This window comes from Phocoena phocoena, chromosome 13, assembly GCF_963924675.1.
Source record: "Phocoena phocoena chromosome 13, mPhoPho1.1, whole genome shotgun sequence".
Lineage (NCBI taxonomy): Eukaryota > Metazoa > Chordata > Mammalia > Artiodactyla > Phocoenidae > Phocoena > Phocoena phocoena.
In genome coordinates this window covers 27,090,915-27,111,028 of record NC_089231.1, presented here as the reverse complement: position 1 = coordinate 27,111,028, position 20,114 = coordinate 27,090,915, and the positions used below count along the sequence as shown (strand labels likewise).

Here is a 20,114-nt window from a genome sequence, read left to right as displayed (position 1 = left end):
CTGCGCGTCCGGAGCCTGTGCTCCGCAACGGGAGAGGCCACAACAGTGAGAGGCCCGCGTACCGTAAAAAAAAAAAAAAAAAGTGGGAAGGAGGAGAGGAAGGGATGAAAGACCCTAAAGATTGTCTTGCCTCTAGTGCTAATGACAATAGTCGAAGAAGATATGCATGTAATCACCTACTTAGATCAATATGGCCATTTTAGTCCAGTCTAAGAGCCAGGAGCTGAGGGCAGGAATAGGCGGTCTGAGAGGACTTGGCAAGGAGAAACGAGGGGACCCAACCCAACTCAACCTTGGATGTCTGTCCACAGCCCAGAAAGAAGAATCCCTCCGTCGTGCATGGCCCACTAGTGCTAGGACTCAGAGTCACACTGCATGGGGTGTGCTCCAGCTGCACTACCCACCACACCTGGAAGTGGGGACTCAGTTCCTCCTCTGTAAAATGGGGGCAATGACAGTACCCACCTCAAAGCTCTGAGTGTGAGGATTAACTGCAGTAATACGTGTCAGGCGCCCAGCACCATGCCTGGCACACAGCCAGCCCCCGGTAGCACTGGACCACAGGCATCACCCATCCACATCCAAGCCAAGTCTAGCCCCTCCATGGAAGCGCCTCTGACTTCTACACTAGGCTCCTGGAGCACTTGTATCGCACAATTTATTCCTTAATTATACACTGTCTTGAAACAATTAGGGAGCAATTCAATAGAGCATAACAAAGTGCTAAATTGAATTCAGTCTAGTTCCTTCCAGCTCTGAAATATGACGATTCCACACCCCATACTGCACAGTAGATGCTAGGCACAACACAGACCTTGACCCAGAGAGAAAAGCTCTAGCCTTGACACTTACTCGGTCTGCTGTTCTACAGAGCGAAGAGGCTTCTGTGTCACCAGTTTGGGGCCTGCCCTTTACTCCTGTGGCTGGTGCCACCTTCCTCTGTAGAAAGTCCCCAGCAACCCAGTCAGAAGCCCAGCAGCACAGGGAAAACGCTGTCCTGGGAACAGACAGCTTGGGCGGGCGACAGTCTGGGCCAGCTCTGCCCTAGACCTCAGAGAGAGGTGTTCCTTGAGCTGTCTTTGCAAGCCATCTCCTGCCAACCATCTCGGACCAGGGGGCCAAGGCTGTGTGCACCCTGGGAAGAGGGGCTGAGGAGGCCAGCCAGCCAGGCCGCCTGTGGGCTGTGTCTGAAGCTATCGTGTCCGGAGGGCCCTGAAGTTGCATGCACAGGCAGTCCAGCCCAGTTCCCCAGGGTAGGAGGCTCCTCGAGGTCTGGGGAATGCCCGAGCAAACAGAGTGGTTCGTGTGCACTAGCTGGAGAGTTCTCTGCCTGCGTAATGATAGAAATAGCCCTCTGTATAGACGCATCTTAGAGTGAACATAGAGTGAAAGGGGCTATCAGGGAAGGCTTCAAGGAGGAGGCCTAGTGGGAGGTGGATCCTGGCAGGAGGACAAGGGCTGGGATATGGAACAGGATCTATTTGGCAGAAGCTGAGTGAAGCCTTTTGAGCTGTGGCTACAAGCCAGGCTGTGAGTCAGCCCCTTGGGGACTCCTGCCTCAGCTGCCCTCAGCCCTTGTGACTGGGGGACCTTTCCTTGGGATGTCCTGAGGCAGCGGAGGCAACGCTGCCTATGCACTTTGCAGGACAGACGGCTGCTGTGCCTCCCCTTGCCCTCCAGGTGGTCACTGGTCTTGCAGGCAGCTGGCCAGGCTGGAGAGGTCAAAGCAGTGGGCTGACAGGACAAGTGCCCTCCCTCCCCTTCCCCTCCCCTATCTACCCTTTCCAGAATCACCATGCGCCGTGGTGGGGGTGGTTTGGGGGGGTGTAGTTCTCAGTCAGTTATTGCAAAAGTACATCATCTGCCTTCATTGCCTTCTATTTTCCTACATACCCCTCCTCCACTATCAGTTTCCCCTTTCCCACCCTGCCACCCAGAACTCTCAGACTTCCTTACTACCTGCTCTTCTCAAGAGAAAAAATTCTCTGGTCATTCCAAACTGTGAATGAGTTTTTGATTCCAAAGTGTTTCCCTTCCCCAGGGATTAATTTTCAAAGACAGTGCCAGAAGACAAGGTTTAATCCAAAAGAATAAATCTCTAAGGGAGAATTCCCGGGCACTGACATTGAAGTTTGCGTTCTTAACAAAAGTCTTTACTATGTTCTTGCTTAATGCATTCTTTTATTCAATTAACATTTGTTGAGCCTGTGCCATGCTGGGTGCTAAAAATTCAAAGATGGAGAAGCACAATCACTGTCTAGGTTGGGAGACAGAAACATAAACACATAATTTGAACATGATGAGAGCTGTCTTCAAAGACCTTCCTGCTTGTTCAGAGCACCCACTTAAATAGAAGCATTGGCTGATTAACAATTATTCCTATCTGTTCACTAAAGCAGTTCTCCCAGGGATGCTTATTGGATGCTTTTAGATCTAGACTTGAAATCAATAAAGCCATATGTCAATGTATATTTTGTAACTCATACACTTTCCAGTTGGGTCTGGACTTCCCCAGCTCATGTCCAAAGTGAAGACCTGGCCACAGCCTTTCTGAGCACCATCTGGCCTGGATTTCCTTTGCGGTCCTGTTCGGAGTGCTCCAGACACATCATTTGGACCTGCTCCTTCTTGTGGCTCCTGGTTGAGTATTCAATTTATGAGTCATTGCTTTTTTTGCCCCTCTTTATCCTCTGTTATAAATGGTACCTCCTGACTTCCCTTCCAACAGTGTTAATAAAAAATGACATCAGGTGTGCCACGCTTCAACATACCACACAGCTACGTATAGCAAAATACGGCATACGCCGAATTATTCAGTACGTGAACAATACCACAATACCACAAAGCTCATCCCGTATTGCAGGCACGGAGAGCTGTCCGCTGGGATGATGCACTTTCACTCTGCAGAGCCCTTTTCACGGTGTCATTAGGTCCTCCCCCAAGCCCTGCACGTCTGCTGCCAGGAGCTGTCCTGCCCATTTTAAAGAAGGCAGAAGCTGCTCCCACGCCAGAGAAAAGAATCACCAACATACAGGTCAGTTCTACTTACATTAACCATTATTTTCTACACGTGTGAAATACATACCATGTTTTCTCACATATGTGGGGAGTTTGGGGGTCAACTGGAAATTGGGATATGAGTTGGAAGTGTCCCAGAAGAACTTGGAATGTGTGGCCATCACATTTATTCAGTGGCTAAGGGAGCTCTTGGTCAAATGGCGGCTCTCTGGAAGGAAATCAACTCAATTGGTAACAATGTTGAATAAAGGGCACCTGACAGATGCCAGAGGTGTCTCTGGCCCTGAGGGACCCCAGGAGACAGGGAAGGGAAGGCTGGCCTGAGTTGCTGAGAGAGGGAGAGAGGATAAAGGGGAAGGGAGATGAGAGGGAGGAGGAGAGAGGCAGAACACAGGGGCTGAGAAAGAAAAGTGGACAAAGAACGGGTGACAGGAAGAAAGGGAGAGGAGAGACTAGGTGGGGTGAGATAGGTAGAGAAATTAGAGACAAGATTGCAGGAAAAGGGCAGAGAGAACAAAGCCGCTGGCAGGAGGAAAAGTTGGAATTCATGCAGCCCCTGCCCAGGACATCTGCCCAGAATGGCCTCCAGGGGCCTGCTCTGTCTTGCTCAATTTGTTAGCACCTTCTAGCCAAAACCTCTCGGTGAGCCCTTCAAGGAGCCCTTCCCAGGGAGACACCTGAAGACTTATCTAGACCACCCCCCACCTGTGTGGGCGGGTCACACAGCAGAAGGACCAACGCTGGAGGCTCAACATATGGAACAGACAACTCTGGACTTGTCACTCTCACTGGGTGACATCCCAGGGGCCAAGCGGCTGGCCAGGGCTCCCACCACGCATATGTGGAAAGAACTGGGCTCCTAAAAGGCCAGAATAAGCCCTTGATCCCAGGCCACAGCCTGAGGCCACCCACCACAGCCCAAGGCCTGTCTGTGGACACCTTCCCAAACAGCTTCTGACACTGGAGCCACACCTTTTCTTTTTCAAAGCATTGAACAAAATCAGATGTATTGAGGTCCCTGAAAAACATACTACTTCTCCTCTGCAGGATCGATTTGATGTTTTGGTATCAAAATTAACAGCAGTGAAAACTCAGGCCTCTTTCCCAGGTAAACTGATCTGAAAGTTAGCCCATACTTATAAATGCAAAAATTAAGGAAACAAACCACTTAGCCCCAGGAAACCCTTAGCTGGGAAGTTCCAGCCACACCCAGCTCCAAGCAGAGAGAGCATCCCCTCTTATCAGAAAAATTCCCCGCAATGCTCCCCCCTGCCCCCCCGCAATGAGTGTGCCCTGCCTGGGAATATTCCATTTTCATTCATTCTACAAATAGCTTCTGAATTCCTACTCCAGAATATACAGAGTGCCCTTAATGACTTATTTAACTCCAAACACTACAGCCGATCAAGAAGAAATAACCACATGGTGGTAGAATGTCAATTCTCAGCATCGTATTTTTTTTTTAATAAATTTATTTATTTTATTTATTTATTTTTGGCTGTGTTGGGTCTTCGTTGTTGCGTGCGGGCTTTCTCTAGTTGTGGCGAGCGGGGGCTACTCTTCATTGCAGTGCGCAGGCTTCTCATTGCAGTGGCTTCTCTTGTTGCGGAGCACGGGCTCTAGGCACGTGGGTTTCAGTAGTTGCGGCACGCAGGCTCAGTAGTTGTGGCTCACGGGCTCTAGAGCACAGGCTCAGTAGTTGGGGCGCACGGGCTTAGTTGCACCACAGCATGTGGGGTCTTCCCGGACCAGGGCTCCAACCCGTGTTCCCTGCATTGGCAGGCGGATTCTCAACCACTATGCCACCAGGGAAGCCCTCAGCATCGTATCTTGATGAAAACATTCTTCCCCAGCCAAGGTCAGCCTCACAGATGGGCAAAGTAGGGATGGCCTGTCCAGTGGGATTGCAGAGGAACAGGGAGCCCACGACACTCACCCACCCTGATTTCATCCCCCACAAACCTACACACACCCGTGGCCTGGTATCCGGAAGCCTTGCAGCAGGGGTGGAATGTTGCCCCCATCTCAAATGGAGGCTGGAGACCCAGACTCCCTCTCCAGCCCCCATCCCAGCCCCCACCCCAAAAGAGAGGGGCCCAGGAGTCCCTGCTTTGTTCTGGCTGGATTCTAGCCCTCACCCCTCCTGTCAAAGCAGACAAGGCAGGATCCCAAAGTGAGCTCTGGGCCACTGTGCTGAGACTGCTTCTTCCCTGAGGGCAGCCCTGGGGGGTAGGCCATGGGGCAGGGGATGCAGGGTCACCCTGGGATGAGCTTCCCTGGTCGTTCGCCGGGGTCTGTACCTGGAGCTGGAGTCACTGCCACTCTGCACTGCTGGGTCGTCCATGACATTAAAGAGCCCCGTCCAATTGGCCAGCTGGTCACCACTCTGCCAACCAAACTGGAGACCTCTGGCAAGAGAACGAGGCAGTCGGTACTCACGCTCACGTGCTGGGTAAGCCCATCACCAGACAGTCACATTCTGGCGTGTGCCACGTGACACCTCGCCTTGATCACGCCTAGTGGAGATGAGAGGGATGTCCACCCAGGAGGATGACAGTAATAAATCATAGCCCTTTACGGTGTTCTCTGCTCGTCTACATCCGTGCCCTTACTTCACCTTTACGGGCAGGGCAGGGTTACACATTATACACGCAGGGAACCTGAGGCTTAGCGAGATCAAGGTCGCAGAGCTCCCCTACCCCATCTCGTGCGCCCTTCAATTCCGCCTCCAGAGACTCACACCAGAAGAGCTCCAGCTCGCCAGCTCTTTGCCTTCCCCAGAGGCCCCACACACGGCAAAGCTTTTAATGAAATCTAGTTTTCCAACTCATAAGGACACACCTCCTGGTTTAAGATGATGGACTCAACACACATGGTTCTCTTCACTCCCTCCCCCAACCTGACTGAAAGGACAGCAAAGGCATTAAACAAGGGCGTGAGCATGGACGGAGAGGAGTAGCAGGGGCCAGCGACAACATTTTGGAAGATGCAAAGCAGATGGGTAAATTGCCTTAGGCCAGAGACAGTGGAGCCCTGACCGCCTGTAAGAAGTAAATCTATTCTCCGTGCAGGATGTGGGAAGGCTCGGGCATTCATGGCACCACCGGGGCCATGAGCCCCCTGCAGAAGAGTTGCTTCAGGTTTATAAAGAGCGTTAAACACTCCCCACCTCCACACACCCAAGTCCCCTGCCTTAAGCCCAAGCAGTCCGGGCCTTCTGCCTGCCCACCCTGCAGACGGCACTCTTCATATACCGAGATACTTGGCTAAAAACAGCTGGGCTGACCTGGAAGTCAGCTTACTGAGCATGCCCGGTCCCAGCCACCTGCCCCCAAAGGTCTGGGCACGGATGGGTTTCCCAGAGGGAACCTGACCAAGTCAAAAGAGAAGGCTACAGAGGAAAGGGCTGCCGCCGCCCCATCAATCTGGCACTGCTGGCATTTGGGGCTGTGCAGTCCTTGCTGTGGGACTGTCCTGTGATCCTCTGGTGAGCAGCACCCCTGTTCTCTACTCTCTGAGGCCAGCAGGTCCTCATCCTCCACCCTCCTTCTGTGATGACCAAAACTGTCTCCAGACGTCGCCAAGTGTCCCCTGTTGAGACAATCAACCCCGTTAAGAACCACGGCCCGCAACACGGAGCTTCAGTGCACCTTCTAGAGACTGGCTTGCCCTTAAATGTGAATTTTAAAGTCCCATTAAAGACCCTGGTACGTGGGGTAAACTTTAACTTTTAAGTAGAGAATAAAGCAAGCAAAAATAGAACAGTTAAACCCCTAAAAATAAAGCCCTCTAATAAAGTCTCTACACTAAGGGAAATGGGGCAGCGACAGTGGTTGAAGCTGGGCTCTGGTCCACCCGGATCAACCACTAATGAGCTGAGTGAAGTCTCTACATCTCTCTAGGCCTCTATTCCCATCTTTCAAGTCGGGAGAACTGTCTCGATGTCTCCAAAGTTCTTGACCGGAAGTTTTATAGGGCTGAGCTGTGTCCTCAATGGCAAGGCCAGGTCACCTCCCGCCTGCGAGTCTGCCCCATTTCCAGCCAGACGCTGGGCGGAGGACGCCCTTGGGGCCCCGTGAGCAGAAGGCTACACACATGAGGTGCTCAATCGATGATTTTGCCAAGTGACTCCGATTCTCTTCTCACACTCTCCAGCCTCCTCGGCAGAGCGGAGCTGGCCTGGGAGAGGAATAGGCACAACTCACAGGACAGAGCCCGAAGCCACAGCAAAATGCCCATCCAGTTCTTAGTGTTCAGGGAACAGCAGCGCTCCACTTGGTTCTGGCTCAAGTTCTTTATATATTTATCTATTCATAATATAAATATTATATACGTATAATATGTAAATCTATCTTATATGCATTTATAAATATATTATAAACACCTATAATATAAATAACTTTATTTATGTATCTGTTATGTTTCCTTTCAAAGAGATATTTCGAGGTAATATTGCAAGATATTTCTTAGAGAGAATTTGGGTTTGGTTTATCAGGAAGGAAAACATTTACTGAGCACCTACAGTGAACCAGGCCCTTCACATACATTATCTCTATTCCAGCAACAGGCTAATGGGGCAAGTCCCATTTTCTGCACTTACAGGTGATGACATGGGCAGCTCAGGGAGGTTTAGTAACTTGCCCAAGGCCACAAGGCTAACAAGTGGCCAACCTAAGGTTTAAACCCAGCACTTTCTGGCTTTCTGACTGTAAACACTTTTATTCCTAAAAGCTTGTACCAGACTGTCTATAGGCCAAGAAAACAGTAGTATTTCCACCTGCGATTTTGAAAATTAGCTGGTTCACAAGCATATTCAAGCAATTCCCAGCCCAGCACTCAGCTAGGAAACTCACAGGCTCCTTAGAGAGAGTCCGGCCGGAGAGACTCGTGTCCACCGAGTGCACGAGGGGTGAGCCAGAAGCACCCTCGCTCTCCTGCCCAAACTGGCCCCTGTGAGACCCGGATGTCCCTTCACAAGACCGTCCTCCCAGGGTCGTAGAAGTGACAGACTACTAAGAAGACATCAATTATTACAATATTTAGCAGGAACTATGACACAGAAAGGTGTGTATAATAAATTCAGTGAAAAATGCAAGTTATAAAAGGGGATATGCATTAATGATCCCATTTTTGTAGGCTTTTAAACCATAAAGCTGGTTATCTTTGAAAGGAGGATTCAGGTTTATTCCTTCTTTCAGTTTAGCAACATTTTCTAATTTATCTCCAAAAAACCTGATTGTGTAAGTTTCAAAACCAACATATTTTACACAGTAATTTGAATTCTATTCCTGAGCTAAGTGTAAGAATTGTCCATTATTAGCCAGCGAAACACCAGTGAGGAAAGGGTACGTGGAGATATGAAGGAGGATAACAAGGAAAAAGAAGCTTTATTCACTCATTCATTCATTCAACAAAAATCTATTGAGCATCTACTCTGCGCCAGCAACTGTGCCGGGGCCTGGGTCAGGACCCCAAGGTAAGCAAACTCTTGTTTTCTCAATGCTTACCCTACAGCTCCGGTGATTACACAAACACACATGAAAATATTAGCAAACAAGATAAAAAATATTAGCAATCAAGTGCTACAAAGGGTGCTCTGCTTTTTATGTCTAATTTATTTTAAAAGAGAGGAAAAGATTTGAAACACACAGGGCAGAATGTTAACATTTGTTAACATTGATAATTCACAGTTGTGACTACATGGTTGTTTGTCACATTGTTCTCCATCTTCTCAATTTGTTCATGATAAAAATGTGTTAAAATAATTTTTAAAAACTAAAGCGCAGAACTGAAATCACTAACAGGACTTGGAGTCGGTGCAGGGAACTTCCTGGGCTGTGGCAGCCTCGAGAAATCTTTGCACCTTGCTGGTGAAACTAACATTAAACATTGCCTTAAACCTGGGGAAATCCGACATGTAAAGAATTATTTAAACTGAGTTATTCAAGACTGGATTCAGATATTTTAAGGCCCTGAGCACTGAAAAGCTTAGGGTGCCACTTCACACCTTGTACTTACTTAAAAGTTCTGACTGTTAAAATTCAAATAGCTCCGGTCTAGACTTTCTGATTATGAAATCTGTGATAGGCTCACTGAGGCTCAGCTTTACTCTGTTGTCGCTGACGACAGCCCAGCTTAGCTAGGTCTCCTGCTGTGTAACCCACAGTCATGTCTGTTAACCCCTGACTCTCATGGCAGTAATTCCTGCAGCCGTCGGAGGGTAGCAAAAGCAGCCCAGGCTTCCCAGAGTCAACTACCAGGGGGAGTTTCAGGGCAAAAGACAAAATTATACATTGGAGAAGCAATTTAAAAACAGACAAAAGCGCCCATGAGAGTGGCATTACCTCCATTGATAATATCTTCCAAAAATTATGAAGTGTTACTAAGATGTATGGCAGTGAGTTAAAAAATATATGTTCCAGGGAATTCCTGGCAGTCCAGTGGTTAGGACTTTGTGCTTTTACGGCTGGGGCCCCGGGTTCGATCCCTGGTCGGGGAGCTAAGATCCCACAAGCCACACGGCACAGCCAGATATATATATGTTCCAGGCACCGTGATAGGTTTTTCTTATTTTGAATCCTCCCAACAGCTTGTAGGTAGGTATTATTATCCCCCCATTTCACAAATGAGGAAATTGAGGCTCATAATCTAATCATAAGATTAGATTCATAATCTGCCCAGAACCTGGAAGGAGCAGAGAAAGTATTCAAGTCCATGTCTGATCCCAAGGCCCTTGCTTCTTCCTCCCCTTTTGTTCCCTGCTTTTTACACACACACACACACACACACACACACACACACACGACTTTTCTAATATCCAGTGTTCTGCAAAAAGATTTTATTGAAGTATAGTTGATGTACAACATAGTGATTCACCATTTTTAAAGGTTATATTCCATTTACAATTATTATAAAATATTGGCTGTATTCCCTGTGTTGTACAATATAGCCTTGTAGCTTATTTTAAACATAACAGTTTGTACCTCTTAATCCCCTACCCCGATCTTGCCTCTCCTCTCATCCCCTCCCCACTGGTAACCACTAGTTTGTCCTCTATATCTGTGAGTCTATTTTTGTTTTGTTATATTCACTAGTTTGTTTTATTTTTTACCTTCCACATATAAGTGATGTCATACAGTATCTGTCATTATCCAATATTTTTAACTATTTATAAATGTATATTATTATTATTTTAAGTATTAGAGCTGCTGCCTTTGCCGTCAATCATTTAGTGATAATATTTTTATATAAAACAAACCATAGACTATAGTAAAATGAAGGAGCTTGCTTAAATATTCTCTGAGACCCTCCCCCATTTTGATGGGAGACTGAGCGTCACAGACTTCTAACCTGGGACTTCAGCACTGGAGGAGGCCAGTGGAGATGGCTTATGGGGGCGGGGGTGTGGTGCATCCATAGCGCTCCATTCACAGTGTGTGGGTAACTGCACCACCTGCCTTTGCATACAGCAGGCCCTGGGGCCAAGTGTCAGGAAATGCCGCCTCAGATGTCGGAATCACCAGGGACATTGAGCCAAAACAGGCTGAATCCGTGGGGTGCAGGGCACTGGGCACTGTGGGCACTTGGGTTTCCTTGGGAAATCGCACCCCTGATGCCAGAGCCCAGGACTCCAGGCGCTGAGTGCCCAACCCAGTGGGGCACTGGGCCTGCAGCCCAGATCACGCAAAGTCTGGCCGGGTGCCTCCGGATGAAATGGCATCTGCGTCCTGTCCTCACAAGCCACCTCCAAGGAAGGCCGTGCCTCCTCGGGCTCTGCAGGGGGAGACTGAAGCCACTGTCATTTCTACACTCCCCAGGTCAGTAGAGGATGGGAGCGCACCAACCTCTGAGCCTCATCTCCAGTCTTCTCGCACTCCTATGCTCCCTCAGATCTGGCTCCCTGAGAACCGTGCCAGCAGCACCCCTCCTCTGTTCCAGAACCTTCCAAGAATCCCCATCACCAAAGGACAAGTTCCAAACCCTCAACTCAGGGGCCCTTCCAGCAGCTGCCTGCAGCTTTGCCTGCAGCCTCGTGACCCGCCATGGCATTTCAACTCTCACGCCTTTGCCCTTGGCATTCCCACTCACCCTCATCCCATCCCCCACTTACTTGAGTCCCACCCAAACTTCAAAGTCCAGCTGAAGTGTCTTCTCCTCCCTGAGCCCCCTGGCCCAGTCAGCATAAGTCGCTCGGCACCACACATTCTGCCGAGTCACTGGTCCCCTTTGCCTACCTCTCTGCGTGTCGTCCCTACATGCTTGTAGCCCTTTCTAGAGAAGAGACGTGTATATAAACCTGATGTAAAATTGTCTTACCCAAGATCCCTTAAGCAAGCAGAGTGGGGAAAAGGGGCTGACTCGGGTACATTTAGGTTCTAGAACTCCAGGATCCTGAATCCCACCCTCTCCAGGGTCCCTCTTGAGGAAAATTAGAGCAGGAGGTTTTCACGTCCCAGGAAAGAGGAAGAAACAAGGTAGGGTGGGGGGACACACCCCAGATGGCTCACTGGGTCCAGCCCTCCTGGGGTGGGTAGAGGGGTTATAGACACAGAGGTGTTTCTAAACTCTCACCCTCCCAGGCAGGGAGAGGCTGGATTTGAAGGGCAACTGGCTAGGGGGCCTGAAATGGCCTAGGGTGGGGTGTGAGGGTACCAGAAAAGCGGAGAAGAGGAGGCAGGGCCAGGGCTCGGCCACGTGCCATGTGCAGTGCTCACCTCAGAAACTGGCAGTTCTCAGACACTGGAATGGCCCAGCTGCGGGCCAGCCTTTGGTGGGATTTCAGGCGGCAGCAGCAATTTGATGAGGGAGACATTCCTAGATGAGAAGGCGCTCCCTCCCAGTCACACCTGCCTGCAGCTGCCTCATTCCTGCCTCCAAAGGTTCCCGGATAGAGATACCCCCGGAGCTCACCCGCTTTTGCTAACTATGTGACTCCTGGCATTTCACCTCTTGAAGCTTCAGTTTCCTCGCCTGTCAAAGGGGAGAAATAAACCTCGACCTAAGGATATAAACAGTCCACAGAAGCAGATATATAAATTCTAACAAATGTGTAAGAGCTTAAATCTAATAACATACAACTTAAATGCATGTAACTCAGTGTTCTCTTCCAGAGAAGACAAGAAAGCTGTTGGAGGACTAGGTGAGAAGGAGTCTTACTTTCCACATCCGTACCCTTTTGTGCTTTTTGAATCTTACACATGCAAAATCAAGGAAAATTGTGGTGTGGGTTTAATCTCACTGGTAACCAAAGACTTGCAAATGAAAGTTATGCAATTCTTTTTTTTTAACCTATCAAGTTGACAAAATACATGTAATGTTAATACCTAGGGCTGGTCATTGGTGTCAATCACCTTTCAGGAAGAGAATTTGGGAATATGTATCAAAGGGTATAAGAATGTTTATACCTTCAGTCCCAACGATAACCCTTCCAGGATCCTCGGGAAATGATTGAACTTTGATCTGATGAAATAAAATTTATATTTTAAGGCAGGACAAGAAAAATTAAACATAAAATTCTCTCTCTGTGTTTGTTTGGGCCTTCTCCCTCCCTAATGTGCAGGGCGCAGCTGCATTAATGTGCAGAGCTCCTCAAAGATGGGAGCGCCTGCTCAACCATAAAGATCAATTTTTTTTTCTTTCTGCTGAAGCTAGCAGTGTAACTTCTTAAAAGAACAGTGTTCTTTCCCACTTCTGTGGGCGGTCATGGTGACTTGCTGTTCGCTTTGTATGTGTTTACGTGGACTTTATGTAAAATACCAGTATGTCATTTTGATGTACAAACCTTTGTCTCAAAAGCATATATGACTGGGCTTCCCTGGTGGCGCAGTGGTTGAGAGTCCACCTGCCGATGCAGGGGACACGGGTTCGTGCCCTGGTCCGGGAAGATCCCACATGCTGTGGAGCGGCTGGGCCCGTGAGCCATGGCCGCTGAGCCTGCGCGTCCAGAGCCTGTGCTCCGCAACGGGAGAGGCCACAACAGTGAGAGGCCCGCACACAGCAAAAGAAAACAAACAAAAAAAAAACACAAAAAAACGTACATGACTGTGTCTTCGACTTCTAACAGGTGGAACAGTTCCCAGAGCTTTCTTAGAATCTGTTTCCCTGGTTATAATCTTCAGTTTGGCTCAAATAAAATTCCCTTTTTTTCTTCTTAACTTGATAGTTAATTGAATTTTTGTCGACAGATCAGAGGGCTTCGAACCAGACACACAGTTGTCTGGAATCTTTTATTAATCAGGAAACATCCTAAATGCCCAACATTGGGGAAAGGCTAAGGAACTGTGGTGCTAAATGACAGGTGGCCATGTGGCCCCCAAAACATCATATCTATGAAGTCATTTTAAACGGCGCAGGGAAATCATTAACTTTAAGTAAAAAAAAAATAAATAAATAGAATATATGTGTAAGTTCATTTCTTTAAAAAAAATGCTCAGAGGAGAGCCTAGGAGAAAACATTCCCTAAAGCTAATATGTCTCTGAATGTGGTATGATGAGGGATTTTTTTCCCCACTTATTTATACTTTTCTGTCCTTTCCATAAGCTCTAAAACAAACATGTATTATTTTTATAATCACAGTAAAAAAGTAGAAACAATGCAAACTCAGAGCAATACAATAATAATGGTAATAATAATAAATAACAATCATCGCAGACAACTTTAGAGAACTTTGGAGGCACTTAGTAGGTCCTTAGTAGATGATGCTTGGACTTTCTCAAGTAAGAAAAAGCAGATGCAAAAGCCTTCTGGTAACTCTTTCACGTTGCACAAACAAGAGGGATGGTGATGAGGACAGCTGGTATTCACACAGAAAGGGAAAATGGGGAAAACCAAGCAGGGGAAGTTTTTTCATGCTGAGATTTGAGAGGAGGAGCTGCTCCAGAGAGTTTTATGCCTTTCTCCAGAGTAACTGCTGCCACCCAAGCCCCTCAGGGACCAGTGACCTGCTGTGTGGGTCACCCAGACTGTGGCCCCTGTCCTCTCCCCACATCATCAGGAGAGCCCAGGCCCCTGTGAGGATCGGGACCTAGGGATCAGCAGCCGGAAGTGGCTGCAGCAGTTGAGCTAAAAGCCCTTCTTGACTCAGGCCTTGACCAAGAACGCAACCAAATCCACCTCTTTTCCTTGAGTCAACTTAGTCTCAAGCTGGTGGGCCACCAAGAACATGGTGCCCTTGCCCCCTGAGGGACCCCGTGCTGGTCAGAAGGGCCACTCTCATTCCCTGACATTGATCCCTAAAGCGGGGGATGGTCCCATAATGCCCTTACTCTCCCTTAACCAATCATCATCTTCACTCTCCTTGGGCCATTTCACCTGTAACACACCTTGGATAAAACATCCAATAAAAATCCAACTGTACATCAATACTTGTGCTTCACTTCCACCAGTGAGTGGGCAAGTCTCCCGGGAGGCAGACAGTGAATGAAGTGAATAAGTGAAGCGGAGGCAGAAGGAACTGGGATTCTTATGCTACCCCTGCCTGGGTAGGTGTCCTGAGCCCCAGCCCGCTGCTGCCATATGAGAAGATAGGCCCTGTGTTGCCATTTTGTTCATTCTTCCAAGAGATGCTGGAAACCCAGACTTTTATTTTTAATTTCCCAATTTAAATGCTATGCAGACCAAATACCCCCTGCTGAGGGCTGCACGCAGCCTGGGGACCCCTAATGACGGCCCCTGACTTATATCCTTTTACTCGATGCTGCCGCTAGTCCTAGGAGGGAGACAGAGTGTGTATCATCCTTCCCAGCTGAGGAAACTGAGGCCGAGAGTGGGAGTTACCTCTCAGCCAGCTGGAGGCAAAGCTAGGCATGGAATTGAGGAGACTGGCCTCCCAGTTCAGCCACCAAAGTGCGGGATCCTATGCCAGGAGTCAGCACACCTTGGGGTCTTCCATCTCGGGGGCTGGGTCAGCGACCCTCAGCCTTTGCCTCCTGCACAACAGACGGCCTCATCATCACAGAAGGCACCCACAGAGGAAGCCCAGGGGTGTGCAGCTCCTGAGCCCTGCCTGCAACCGCCCTTTCCCTCCCACTGGACAAAGAGTATATTAGGAATGCAAATTACTGAGCTGCTGTTATGACAAGATAACCTCGAGTCGGCTCTATTCGCAAAGAATAATAGAAGAAGAAAATCATTCACAAAACAGCAGTACTTAACTTTCCTGGGAGGCTAACCTATTGAACTATTCATTTGTATTTTCCCTCCTCCAGTCCAAGAAGGTAGCTTGGCTTTTTCAACCTCTTACTTTAGGACCATGTGGGTTGTGGAGGCTGAACGCTTCCCAGCTCACCGAAGAAACTGTGCAAGGCCAACGGCAGTGGGAGGCCCTTCAGGTCTGGGGATGGGTGGGTGGGACCATGGCTGAGCAGGAAGTTCCTCAAGTCCAGAAAACCCATGATGGTGGTCTGGAGTTCCTCCCCATTGTCGCCTTCTAAATGGACAGCAGGGCCTCAAAAGGACTGCTGCTTGGGGCACTTTGGGAGGCTCGACCCAGGGTTCCAGAAGCCTCCAGGGAGCAGAAGTGGACTGGCTGAGGCAGGGATGGCCCGGGGAGCTCCCCAGCTGTTTTGTTCCACACAAGCCTCCAGGACCTTCACACTATCCTGTGGGGCGGTGGAGGAAAGGCACCTCAATAATGATAGACTAGGTTTCCCACCAGCTGGTGGATACAGTTTAGTCTTTTTTTTTTTTCAATTAAAAGAAAATGAGGGGGGCTTCCCTGGTGGCGCAGTGGTTGAGAGGCCGCCTGCCGATGCAGGGGACACGGGTTCATGCCCTGGTCCGGGAAGATCCCCCATGCCGCGGAGCGGCTGGGCCCGTGAGCCATGGCCGCTGAGCCTGCGCGTCTGGAGCCTGTGCTCTGCAACGGGAGAGGCCACAACAGTGAGAGGCCCGGGTACCGCAAAAAAAAAAAAAAAAAAAGAGGAAATGAGCCATTTCTTTCACACCAAGCTTGTCAAATAAAATGTATAACCACTCTTCTATAACTAATCAGCAAAGCACTTATGTTGTACCTCACAGCTGACATGTGTGTGTGTGTATGTATATATATATATATATATATATATATATATATACATATATTATTTTATTATTCTATATTTGTTGAACAGCCATGCCAGGCTGGGGTTCAACAGTGAACAAACTAGCAAAGGCCCTGCCCCAGTGACACTTAATTTTGACCAGAGGGAGACAGATAAGCTAACAGGAGACACAACACATAATGTGTCAAACGGTAAAAAGCGCTGAGGAAAAAATAAAGGGCGGCAAGGGGAGTAAGGAGTTTGGGGTGAGGAGATATCCCACACAGGGTGGTCTTCTCCTTGAGAAGGTGACATCTGAGCAGGATAAGAAGTAGGTGATGAGGAAACGGGTGGATCGGGAAGAGAATGGTCCAGAAGAGGACTGGCACCTGCAGTGGCCTGAGGCGTGAGTCCAGTGGCTCGTTCTGGGGCTGGCAAGGGGTCCAGGGCAGGTGGTAGGTGAAGCAGTGCCACCTTTCTGCGGCCCCTCAAAGCCATCTAGGAGGGAGGTGACCAATGTCATCTTCTGGACATCTTCTGGACAAACCCCTCCGGGGCTTGCAGACTGCCCTCCTCCCCTCCCACAGTCCTCCGCTGTCCCCAGGTCCACAAAGGAGCTGGGGTGGGTGCTCAGGAAGGCCCTCTCGGAGAAGGTGCTGGCCCTCCCCACCCAGCTCAGAGAAGAAGTGCCTGCCAGCTGGGAAGCCTTTGCAGGGGGATTAATGGGCATAATTACCAGGTTCCACGTACTCCCTCACCCGGTCTCCATCCTGACTCACTAGTGACTCACTTTATTTCCCAGACGGTAACATCACCCCCAAGAAGAACCTCAGGGGGAAAGGGAAGTGTGTTCATTCCCCAGGGTTTGCCTGTGGAGCCTTTCATTGGGGGCAACAGAAAAGATGCTGCAGGTGAAGCATCCTGAGGACAGGAATGGGGGGCGCTCCCCAGGCTGACACCCCCATGCTCTCCACCCCCAGAGGGGAAAGAAGGCTGGGTGCAAGTGGTGGGCACTGGCATGGGTGGGGGTCCGCGGGCCAGTGGCAAAGGGCTGACCTCCTTGAAAGGCCCTTGGTGTCGGTGAGCCTCCTGGATGCCAAGGCCATCCATGGTTCTGCGGAAGCCTCTGGCTAAGGAGTGGCCCGCAGGGAGTCCAAGTACAGCCAGTGCCAACGTGAAGGGAGGGGAGGGTGCACACGGGGGCACCAGTCATAGGAGGGGTCCAGAGAGAGAAACCAGATGAGCTCCAGGCACAACTCTGGGGCAACCTCGCCCCACCCCAGCCTCTGCGTCACAGAGAAGCTGGGCTCCCCCCTGGCCAACTCCCAAACAGTCCTGCTCCACTGCCTGGCGTTCCAGACCTCTACTGCCAGGGCCAGACCCAAAGAGTGGGGACCCGAAGCCATCCAAAAATGTTACAGCCCTTCCAGCTACTCTTTGTCAAATCTTTGCTCAACATTTATTTCAAGGAGGGGGGCCGATTTCAGGAGGAGCATGGGGTACCATAGGGGTGCGCACACCAGCCCTCCAGCTTCTTCCGGGACTCAGGCCGCAAACAGCACACCACAGAGAGCAGAGTGGGGGCCCCCTCCCTCCTTGGACGGCAGTGGAGTGATGGGGACATGGGGGAGGGTTCACTCAAACACTCATCCAAGCATTCATTCCAACTACTCTCTCTCTCTAGAGCGCCCACTAATTCTATTTTCTCCATCCTATGGCAGCCCCCAGATTCTCCGTGTGCAGGTGCCTCCGAGGTTAGCACCTCACACCGTTGGCCAGACCTGTGGAACCCAGTCCAGCTAAACTTCTCCAATCATTTCATTCCTGCCCCAGCCTTGCCTCCTCTTAGTTCCTTTGGCTGTTATGGGTTGAATTGTGTCTCCCTGCCCCCACCAAAAAATATCATATGTTGAAGTCCTAATCCCAGGCTGACCTTATTTGGAAATAGGGCTGTTGCAGATGTAATTAGTTAAATTAAGATGAGGTCACACTGGAGTACGGTGGACCCCTAATCCAATATGACCAGTGCTCTTATAAAGAAAGGGAAATTTGGACACAGACATGTGCACAGGGAGAAAACCTGTGTTAAGATGAAGGCAGAGATCTCCAGCCAAAAAATGCCCAAAATTACCAGCAAACCACCAGAAACTAGGGGAGAGGCATGGCCTGCAGACACCTTGATCTTAAACTTCAGCTTCCAGAACTGTATGATAATAACATTCTGTTGTTTAAGCCCCCAGTCTGTGATACAGTCAGCCCTTCGCACTGGCAGTGTCCAAGTCCACGGTTGGTTGAAGCCATGAATGTGGAATCCGCAGATACAGGGGGCTGACTGTAAGGAAGCTGAGCATCTGTGGATTTGGGTATTTGTTTCTCCCAATAACCCCACCCTCTATGCATGGCATCACACACACACCTCCTGGCTTACCTGCCCCATTTCCATCCCTCCACAGTCCAGGGCCTCGGCAGGACCTGTGGGCACCCTCAAAAGGTCTGGCAAAGCCCAACCTGTGACAAAAGCATCTAGGCCACCCACTCATACTACCTAAGACTAAACCGAGACCAGAGAGGCCATTGGCCTCAGAGCGCCAGGGAACACAGACAAATGTAAAAGCCTTCAGTGACTTCCATCACCTGCTCCTCCAGCCTCAGCACCCCAGCCTGTCCCCCAGAGTATCTCCAACCCCAGTGTCTGCAACCCACTAGTTCTCCAAAGCCCACATCAAGTCCCACCTCGCTACTCGCCATCCTGATTGCTGTCTCCTCTGAAACCTACAAGATTTATAGTCTTTGTCACACAATTCCAAATGTATTTATATACCATCTTACCTATTTTTCATGTTTGTCTCTTTCAGGGTTCTGTAAGTTCCTTAAGGACATGTAGCATACTTAATAATTCTTGAGTAACATCCCTTCTCGCCCAGCACAAAGCTGAATGAGTGTTTAATGGACATTCATTGACTGTAGGGCAAAAATTGGGGTATTCTCTTTGTATGCACCTTTCATTCAACAATTAATGTCTGGCTCTGTGCTAGGTCCTGGGAATTCAGTGATGAATAAAATATCTCTTACAAGGGTTTTATAAGCTGTGCGGACTTACAGAAGTTACTCATCCTCTCTGAGTATTAAATGAGGAGGATTGGATCTGTTTAACGGGACTATGGTGAAGATTAAATGAGATAATCCTCATTTAGGATTATCTGCTTAAATTAGAGTCTGGCTCATGAACCTTTAATGAATATTAATAATTCATGTAATTACCTGATGAAACCATCACCTGTAGGTGTATGTATGTGGAGGGGGGGTGGTGTCCCTACACAGAGGGTTAAGAGCTAAATTTGAGAATTATTGGATGAGAGCCTGTTAGATGAGAAGTGAATAGGCCTGGATAAGTCAAAGGGGAGAAACCAGATCCTCTAAGAGGTAAAATTTGCCTGGAAAGTGCAAATATCAAAAAGAAAAAAACTAGAGAGAGAGATGGGCAAGGGCGAGGAATGAGAGGCTAGCTCTGTATCCCTGAGGGACATCTGGGGAAGGGACAGGAAGCTGATTAATACCCACCACCTAGTGCAAGCTGGGCACAGAGAGCCCAGGGCCAGGACTAGAGGGAGGCAAGCAAGGCACCCAGGGCACAAAATCGAGGGCGGCCCCACCCTCCACCTTGTGCAAGCGCAGGGTCGACACCTGAGAGAGAGCCTCCTTAAACTTTGTCCCCTGGGTGCCTTGCTTGCCTCTCCCCAGTCCCAGCCCTACAGCAGGTGCCCCATCAAAACTAGCTCTGACCAGCAAAACTGTAGCGGTTCTGCCAGCAAAGCACAGACCCCAGGCGGTGGTCAGCTCAGCCCCTTCCTCCTCTCTAGGGCGCCCTCCAACTCCACCCTCTCCCCGCTAGGCACCATCCCCCTCCAGAGCCACCCCCCCGGTAGATCCTCCAGTCCCTGTGATCCCCACCTCCTGGGGCTGTGCCTGTCTCTCCAGGCAGTCAAACAGAGGGCTTTGCCCCTCGGTAGGGGGAGAGTTGGATCAGCGGCGAGAGCCTTCGAATGTGCACTTGAGATACAGCACGAAGTCAGGCT

General features: G+C 49.5%; 1 protein-coding gene across 3 annotated transcripts in view; it reads right to left on the bottom strand.

Annotated features, from left to right (window-relative positions):
• The window catches only part of ST8SIA5 (ST8 alpha-N-acetyl-neuraminide alpha-2,8-sialyltransferase 5), a 61,662-nt gene that overhangs the window by 28,635 nt on the left and 12,913 nt on the right, over positions 1 to 20,114 (bottom strand). The window contains exon 2 of one of the 3 annotated variants that reach the window (XM_065889943.1): positions 5,319 to 5,426. The exons of the other annotated variants lie outside the window; for them this stretch is intronic. Within the exon in view, the coding sequence (XP_065746015.1) occupies positions 5,319 to 5,426 (108 nt within the window). The remainder of the gene's footprint in view (positions 1 to 5,318; positions 5,427 to 20,114) is intronic. 3 annotated transcript variants of the gene reach the window in all.